Genomic DNA, 9,646 nt, shown 5'->3' with positions numbered 1-9,646 from the left:
ATCGCATCCCTGCGTGGGAGTCGGGTCTGATTAATAGCGCACTTAAACTCCATCTGTATAGGGAGTGGGCTACTAGGATTTGCGAAAAGCAGCATTACCATGCGATATACGGAGAGGGTTGAGAAATGGCTCAGGACCTACGGGTTCCGCAGGAACTAACCGGGTGAATCGATTTCGGGAGACTCGAACATGCGCGTTTCGACGTCGACTGCGCCCTCGCCAAGGGTGGTTGATTCACCCTAGCGTCCGATCAAAACAAACCTTTCACTACTGAATGGCTTAATAAGGTATCTAACCGGTTATTTTTTTTTCTTTCTTTGTCATTTTGTGCAAAATGAGTCCTGGATTGGGACACGATCCTTTACCTTCGTATAACATAACAGCACATTATGGTGAGTGAAAATTTACGCACTTTGCAACTTTCCATTTGGCCTCACAATCAGCTTCTTAAAGCTTTGTCAAGGCTTACGTCAGGATTCATTCTTCTCATTTTCTTTCCCGAGCGAACTCGCTTTGCTCCTTTATTATTCTAGCTGTAACAGCGTAGTAGCGTCGGATTGATTGGCGTCGATCAATTCACTATGCATGTTATTCTCGGTTCACCCTGAATGAAAATTATTCAGGTTATATACACACGTTTCAGCAGCTCATTGTCAGGAGTAGAAACAGACGTAGTTTGCAGACTCTGACTCAATAATTTCATCTGTGAGCTTTAATTTGGAAAAACATTTGAACGGGCCATCCTCTGTTGATTAATCGTTGATTCATTTTTTCAGGGAACGCCGCTATGTGCCTGTGGCAACAGCCGCAGCACATCCTCTTTCAATTGGCAAATTTTTGCTTCGCATTGTCCTACTCCGCGCCGTCTTCGAAGAAGGGAATACTCTTCATGCACTCTGTTCTAATCGTCGGTAAGTTTCAATGTAAAAAAGTTCCCTGTAACCATGGCTAAATGCGAGGTAGTCACTTGAATAATTCACTTCCAGGATTCATACTATTTTCCGGATGGGCTTGGCACGTTATTTGCGCCCCGGACATCTTCTCCTGGAATTTCAGCTTCTTGGTTTTGAACATAGGACAGCTGGTTTACATTGTGTACCGAATGAGACCGATCAGGTTTGACCCTGAATTGGAAGAAGCCTACCACACGTTATTTTACCCCTTCAAGGTGAGGATTTCTTCGCTAAATCTTTGGTTTCGCCCGATATTTCCACTGAAATGTTCTCCTCATGGTGAATCCTCGTTTAAAAACAGGTCTCCAGACTTCAATTCAAACGATTAGTCTCGCCGGAATTTGCTACAATAATGTCACTCCACGCCGGCGAGGCTTATGCGATGCAAAATTTAACGAGGACAGACAGATTGGGTCTTCTTCTGAACGGCAAGGTGAACGTGCTGAGCGACTCCAACTTCCTGCACCCGATTTTACCCTGCGAATTTCTCGACTCACCGGAATTCGAAAGTTCTCGAGCATCGGTCGACGAGAAATTTAAGGTAAAAGTGTAATCCGGCTTGTCTTAATCTCCATATTTTTCGAATACAACCGATTATTTCTTCAGGTATCGATAGTCGCGGCAAGCTCTTGCAGGTATTTGTTTTGGCAGAGAACTGCATTGGAGTATCTTCTCGTTAAGGAGGCTTACCTTGCCACCGTTCTGACAACTCTCGTAGCCAGGGACATCGCCACCAAGCTCTATGCAATGAACAACAAAGTGAGTTTGCAGGGAAAATATTATTCGCCAAACGGTGAAGGCTAAACGCAATTCTGCCCCGAGTAGAAAATTTCTCGATCCCATTCCAATCAATTGGTTTCGATTCAATGATCGTCGCTCGGTTTAAAATTCGTACAGATCGTTACGGACAAGGGTTCGCATCTGGACATTCGACTCCCCAGCATCAGTGCTGGTTTGGGTATCGGCGGGGAGTACAGAAGCCCGAGGGGATCCAGACAGGCCTTGATTCGTCGCAAGGAGACGAAGCTGGCGTCCAACAACGGTAAACATTCTCCAGTCGATGGTCTGGTCGCCTTGTTAGTTTCGGTATTACCTAATAGCTCTGCGTAGACGTAATTGTACGAATATTTCAGTCGGTGGTGCGAAGCCGAAGGATCGCGCTGTGGGGAATAATTTGACGAAAAAAGGTGCTCCGAGCATGGAACCTCTTCCAGAGTTTCCTTCGTGCGACGATCTCGCTTCCAGTGGAGTAGAAAGCTGGCTTGATACATCCAGCAAATATCACAGCTGCGAGGTGATAGACGAAGAGTAAGTCGTAGAGAAATTCTCGCTGTTTCACGCAGTTACCACGGTGACTCTGCCTTTTTATTTTTTAGCTTCCAGTTCAGCTAGAGGACGTTTTGAAGTGGCTTCCGGTGGCGACGACGGTCCTCTTCTTATAGGGTCAAGTTTACCCTGAGAGAGACGTTTTATCCTCGTTTCAAGTGAAAATATACAATATTGAAGAGCGTTGAGTCGGAGAGTTAAAACGTTGAATGATTCGTGTTGGGAGATATTAGTAAGAGAGGAGGTAGAGGTTCGTTGAATTTCGGAGTTTGTAGATTTGGCGATTGAATAGTTGGCTGTTGATTGTTTAACCATATCCTAGCATATTACGCTTCTGGAGTGACACGTACGGGGGTTAGAAGAACGAGCTAGATTCCTGCAACCGTTGCACGGGTACCCCAAGTAATAAATGTCTTACACTTTGTGTGATAGTGTTGTATGATTATGGCACGCACAATGCGTATTGTAGTGAAGATACTTTTGCTACGGATGATACGTGACAGATTTAGTGAGATTAGAGCCGTGCTTGAACAATGGATAAATTATAAATATAGCAATAATGAAATTTATACAATTTAATTTTAAGAATTGATCGATCGTTGTTAAGTTTCATTAAGATTGTACAATATATTATTTACACGTAGCAGTATATCGAATCACTCGCACACATATATAATAATTACCTCATTTATGTATACAAACGTTAAAAAATCTATTTTCTTCTTATTATTAACGAGCTTTACCTCGGCAAAAACGACAAAATAAATTTAAAACAAAAAGGATCGTCGGCTAACTCAAGGACAGACGATACAACCCATAATACGAGTCTACGGAATATCAACTACCGGGTAACGAACTTCTATTAAAAATATAATACAACGATTCCGAATTATATTTTAACAATGTTTTCTTTGGGCGCCTTTAGGATTCAAATTTGGGAAATTGATCATTTTCACGCAACTGTGAAACACCGTGGAACTCAGTTCTCTACTTGTAAATAAGTATTAAACAGTGTTTCGTACGTAACTGCGTCTAAATGGTTTGGGGAAGAGGAAAGCGAGAAGATGCTGCACGGGAGATAATTATTATTTCTATTAAAGTCAAAGCTACTCGACTTTACGAACTAATGAATTCGTCACGAGAATAAAGACTGGGAATCTAGGTCACCTGCATCATTTTGCCTCGTTTTTAGAAACACGCGATTAACTTCTTTATCGTCGGTCATGCAGCCTGAGAGAACAAGTCCTTCCAACGGTGTAAAGTGTTTAAAGTGTTTAAACGAGCTCAGGCAACCGCGATATAAGTTTTTGTAATCCAACGGCGACGACGACGACGTGGCAAGGATCCAAATTTGAAAATCGCTTCGCGAAATCGGCGCACTTGGCGATACACCAAGTTTTTATAACGATCCGTACGAGCCACAAACACACAGGCTTGGTCATTTTCTGCAGCAAATAAATATGCGATGGTTAGTATCGAGCCTATACTTTATCTTTAGCTTTTCGTTACTGAATTTATGTAAAAAGATGAAAATATAAATTTCATATCGGTAAAGAGGATATCGAACGTTATGTACGAAAACCTTCTTGTGTACGTATTACGTATGCCTGCTGTTGGATTTCTCTAGTACTTACACTGCATCGGCTCGTAATACTGGATGAAAAATTATATCACGAATAAACTATACGTCGGTGATGTACGCCACGTTTTTTGTCATTTTTGTGCTCGATAAAATTTGAAAAGCTTAATTTTTACCAACGGGAATCAACGGAACTTTACGATAGGATAATAGAATTGAATTATCTGATGTATACAAATAACTTTCTCGGGTAAAATAAGCGGTTGGACAAAAATTCACGTGTTTTTTGTCTAGTTTAATCAGATTTTTTTCGTGGCTTAAATTATACGTTCGATTGTATCGAGACCGTGGTACACAGGAGGATGGAAGCTTTAACCGTAATACGTAAGCCGCGATTATACACACACGTGGGCCCAACACGGTGTCGCACATTTCCACGAAACTTTTACGTAATCCTGCTCAACTAGGTGGACACGAATCTCCGATTTGTCGGGGTAAATCGTAGCTCGTAAAATAAAATTGGCCTGGCCTCCTTCTGTTCTGCATAAATTACATCGATTCATGAAAACGTGGGCATCGAGGGTTGCTTATTTTCGTACTTCATCGCTATTCCAGTAAACAACCCCCTTCGTATTTGCTTCATTGCACTTTTGTCCCGCAGAGTGTTTGAAGAATGATAAAGAGAAGAATAGAATCCGTCGATGAGGAGGCCGAAAAATTTGATGAATAGCTAGTAGATTCGATCGCTCAGTCCGTCGATAAAAGTGAAAAGAAAAAAGACAAACAAAACGAAACTCATTCCAAGTCAGAGCAAACTTTCGAGAGGTACCTCAGAATTTTAATTGTTACTTTTAATTAATTGGGTGGCGGATACCGCCGCCTCCGCGACGCGAGGGTTGGGCAAACGGTCCCTGGGGTGAGACCCTCCCTGCGAAATTGCACGCCTTTAAAATATTCCCCAGATCAGCGAAGCCAACGCGTCAGCCTATTTACCCTTTAACGACCTCTGAATCCATCAATCAAAGTCAAAGCTCAGACTTGGTAGCTAACGTAAACACAGTCCGGATTCCTCATTGGTTACACGGGCATGCCTCGATACGAACAACGCGTGCCTATAAGACGAAGACTCGCGAGCAAACATTTGTTTCGCTCACAGAAAACACGCAGGGAGTCCCTCGCATCCTTTGTATATGTATAGGTATACACCGATCACATAATCGGCGCCTCGCTCGGGTATACGAAGAGTGAAAATCTCGAGTTCTCGCGTGTAGACTCGAAGGCTGCAAGCTGCGTCCTGGGAACGCGAGATCCTTGATCGCGGTGAAAAATTCAGGTGCTATTCAGCGAGTGATTATCTATCATTCCGGGGAAACTGAATCAGAGAAATCTAACTCGGGACACGTGAAATTTTTGGATCACTCAGTTGCGTAGATTTGGTCCGATGACGACGTGGACGGGTTACCTCACGTCTCGAAACACCCGCGTCTTGTTCCTTATCGATTGCAGGTATAACAGGTGACACTTTCTGTCCAACAAAGGACTCTCTCCGTGTCACGAAACACACTGTAGTAGAAAAATAATCATCTCGATCACCCGCGGAGCGGAAGGTATTGAAGTGAAAAATGAAAATGGTACTGGATCAAAGCGTCTGCAGTAGTGAGGCGGCGATCGGTGCCAACTTATTTCGGATCAACTACGATTTTATACATCAATCTGTTCCAGTCTTTAATTCGATACGGTTATTTTAATTTCCTTCGAAGCGTCTCAGGTACTTGGGATGTCTTATCTAGTCGATTGAACTCGCTGAACACGGTTTCACTCTCGTTGGTGGAAATATCACGGGCGTTCGAAGAAGCTCTTCCTCTCCGTGTGAAAACACCTTAACGACGAGCGTTTGAATTTCCTGTCTACGCTTTTGCCCGAGCTCTCCCGATTTCTGTCGGATCTTTATGTACACCGCGACGATCGCGGAAACGGAAACCCACGAATCTGGGGCTTGACTCAGCGAGGGAAACATCGACCGCGAATCTGGTAGTTCTTAGGAGTCACGTTTCAAAATCGACGCTTATTGTAAACCGGCCGTTTAGCGCAGCCCCTGATTTTCACGTCACTATAGGTCAGCGGAGAAATCGGCTTTTAGACCGGAAATACCCCTCTTGGATAATATTCGATATGTGCACCCAGAAGAAAAGGTTTTTCCGCTATCCGAATGGGGTGACTTTCTATCGCGTATCCTTCTTGGCAGCCGATAGCGGTTCGCTGTATCCATTTCATGCGAACTTATTTCAAAATGAAAATAAAAAAGATTGGACGAAACATTTTTGTTCTTTTCTGCCAACTAATCGGCTTGCCTTCGGCAAGTTTCCTGCCCGAAAATTTTTCATCTGTATCTTATTTCCGATATCCGAAAGATAACGGTATGCACGGCTTTATGTAGCCAAATACGCATGTTAAAAACAACGTGACTTTGCGTCTCTTATCGAAATAGGTCGTTCGTTATAGGCGGCTGAACAACGATGATACGGTTTCTTTCATGCAAATCGCCGCTTTGTTTGCTCGCATAATACATGGTTATTTGTGTTTTTTCTTATACACATTGATTCCTAGAAATTTATAATGTCGTATCATTTGTGTATTAATTATCCGTAATTAATTGAATCTTTGATGATAATTCTTACATCAACGAAGTTAATCTGTAACTCATATAACTCAAAGTTTTAAGCATGTCAAATAATTTCGTGTTTCAGTGTTTCAGTGATTTTGAGGATTCGGAGAATAGTCAAGACTGATTATTTTATCCGCGGAGAGTAAGAATAATTTAAAATAATAGGAAGAAACGCTGAACAGTAAACAGAGAGTAGAATCCAGATAGCACGAGGAAAAGAAATCTTTCTCGAAAAAGGAGGAATAAAAGAAAAATATGAGGATTGACGGCGATATTAGAGCTGATTCATATACGGGCAGGGTTCGCACGTATGAGTGTATATGTATACATAAATATAGAGCCTGCAGCGAGGTCGAACGGAAGTTGGAGCGCGAAAATAGAATCGAAGAGCTTGAAGCGGGGAAGTAATAGATCCGAAGAATACCTTGAAGGCTGGAAGAGGAAGTGCACGAGGTGGAATGCCTGGGGCCAACCGTTCGCGTCGAGCTATAGTTATTACACTTGCGGATAGTGTACGGCCTTTGCTTTCCGCAGATCAATCTTCTGATACTAGCTATACCTGCCCTATACTCGACGCTGCGTTACTGTAAACCAATATGTCTAAGGCATGGATAATGTAACATATATTTTGCACCGCCTCTATACCTACCGCATGTATATACAAAACAGCGCCTTGTCACGTTTGCCGCGAAGATAATTATTCCGACGTTAATTGCCTTGGTAAATTATTCCTGGATCGACGATTCATCAAGTTAACTTTCATTGCGGACGGATGATAGTCGTGGCACCATAGAGATTGTATTTTCACTGAAATCGAAATTCCGAGTCCGAATATTCGTTGCCATATTTCCTCAACCGAATGGGTATACCTACTTTGTAGAAACGTGTTTAACAGAAATTCTCTCCACGCAGATATTCGTGATCGGTAATTCTGTAATCGCCTTCTAATTTGGCGCGAGTTAACCTATCGAAACGAATTCGTTTCACCCAAAATGCAAAAAAGTCAATCTTTTCAAGTCCAGAGTTATGCAAGCCCAATTTTCCTCCTTAGAATCGAATTGCAGTCGTTCCTGAAACATCTGTAACGTCTATAAATCGATTCAACCTAAAGCATATTGGGTAATAAATAAGTGTATGACTGAGGAAAATCAAAAAGTTCAGTGTACTAACGGATCGAACTTCGAAGCGGGAGGATAAAAAAAATTAATCGAACGGGACGAAAATATAATCTCGTATACTACTAGCTGATGCAACCGACCACACATGAAGGTATAATTTCCGAGTTCTGACGATTGCAATTTAAGTCTTGTCTGTCTGCTGATTAATTCATAAGAAACTCGCCGTCGTGACGGCAATGAGAAATAATAATATTTCGCTTGAAGTCCCATATCTGTTAGAGAAAATTCCAGTCTTGAACTTTTCATTGATCGTAAAAACATTGTCTCGCGTAGATTTCGTTAAATTTAGATGATTTTCAAAGCGTTTTCTCCATTCCTACAATCACCTGAATAATTTTAAGCTGGATAAATCAAATCAAGGTTTCCCGATAACTCGCGTAGTGCTATATACTTCAGCGTGGACCAAAAGTTTGCCAGGTATAAATATATACACGGTATTATAAATTTGGAAGTTAAAGCACAGTCGCTTTTCACGTGCATGCGGTAGTGTTTCCAGAAATGGATTTTCCCTCGTTGATCGACAGTTTTATTGCGTTAAACCGTTTCATCCTTAATTTAGAGCTTTGGTTTTATTATCTGAATAAATTACGCCGTAATCCGCAGTGCACATGTGCTCCGCTGAAAGTGGTTCTCGTATTGTTTCCCACAACACGAGCTATTTCAAGTGGAGCTTTAAAATGCGCGTATATTTTGCCGCGAAGAGATTTTCGATAGCAGAGCAAGACACACGCCACGTGCTTCGGCTCGCTAATTTTTGGTGCACCATTAAACACTCATTTTCTTATTATTCGTATTGGCCAAAGGTCGAGTAGAATTACACTATTATTGTCACATTAAAACTGAATAACCAACCCCTTCAATCTTACACGCAGCAAATTAAACTCATCTACATTCCACCGATAAAAAAATCGCGAAATTTGCGTGCCCGAGAACAGTTTGTACAATCAGGACTAATTCGTTGTCACGCACTTCATCGATTATTCACAATGTAGATTTTCCCGATATGCATCATCATCGCCATTATTATTTCGTTGCACGCTGCTAAACTACTCGAAATCCTCCGATCAGACTCACTCCGATCCCACCCACCATCAGACTCCAATATAATTCACCATAATACCTTAAAAAATATAGTGTAAAAAGTGCATTAATGTTACAGTGGTATCTAGTTTGCGGCTTATCAACTCCACATCACCGTATTCATTTGGCTTTATTCCCGTTTTCGTCCAACTTCGAGTCACTCAAGGCTGACCTGAATTAGAATTTCTACTACGTTCGCCTCGCACGTATCTTTGCACTTTGACGGGTCAAATGTGCCTTACGGGCCTCGGGTTGCTTTGAGTGATCGAAAACTAAGCACTGCTATAAGATCAGATAAGGATATATAGCGTTTCTCAACATTTGCTTGACAGTGTACCGAGGGTTGGATCGATTCTCGTTAAAATTTACACCATACGTTCAGAAACATCCAGTCCGATAACTCGAAAACGGTGATAAGATGATTGGTACGGGTTGAACCTGACGGCAGATTTCATTGTAATTAGCGTACTGCCGTTTGTCGACTCGAGACTTGAGTATTAGCAACGCCCCCATACTTGTCACTAATTACAATATCGACTGGCTCGAGAATAGCCAGATATTATGACATCGCGATCAGTATCTCGTTACAACGAGCTCCACGGTATTCAATTTTATACAGACGGGGATGAGGTGTGTTGAAAGAAGCAAAAAAGAAACGTGAATTCCAATTATTAAATTGGATCACGTATTTTCAGTAGGAATTTTCATTTGAAGATCTTTTACAGCGTTCTAAGCTGAGCAAATATAGATGTGCATGCATGCGAGTTGAATATAATTCCCGGCACCTCACTACTCACTATTCCAATTTGCCAATTAGACGGCAAGTGGGGTGTGGTGTCACGAAGATGTTGCTTATGATATACAT

General features: G+C 41.9%; 1 protein-coding gene across 2 annotated transcripts; it reads left to right on the top strand.

Annotated features, from left to right (window-relative positions):
- Positions 1-217: 217 nt before the first annotated feature.
- LOC124411306 (popeye domain-containing protein 3) lies at positions 218-3,008 on the top strand. 2 transcript variants are annotated; one of them, XM_046890385.1, is made up of 8 exons: positions 218-392; positions 777-911; positions 987-1,168; positions 1,255-1,494; positions 1,560-1,712; positions 1,851-1,995; positions 2,087-2,261; positions 2,330-3,008. In XM_046890385.1, exons 1-8 carry the CDS (start codon positions 335-337, stop codon positions 2,343-2,345), a joined length of 1,104 nt encoding a protein of 367 aa, XP_046746341.1. In that variant the 5' UTR covers positions 218-334; the 3' UTR covers positions 2,346-3,008. The 2 variants fall into 2 exon arrangements, with proteins under 2 accessions (XP_046746341.1, XP_046746333.1); XM_046890377.1 differs by having other exon boundaries at positions 1,851-2,016.
- Positions 3,009-9,646: the final 6,638 nt, after the last annotated feature.

Source organism: Diprion similis, chromosome 2 (assembly GCF_021155765.1).
Source record: "Diprion similis isolate iyDipSimi1 chromosome 2, iyDipSimi1.1, whole genome shotgun sequence".
In the NCBI taxonomy this organism is placed as follows: Eukaryota; Metazoa; Arthropoda; class Insecta; order Hymenoptera; family Diprionidae; genus Diprion; species Diprion similis.
Note: the sequence above shows the minus strand (reverse complement) of the source record. Positions and strands in the feature narration are given on the sequence as shown.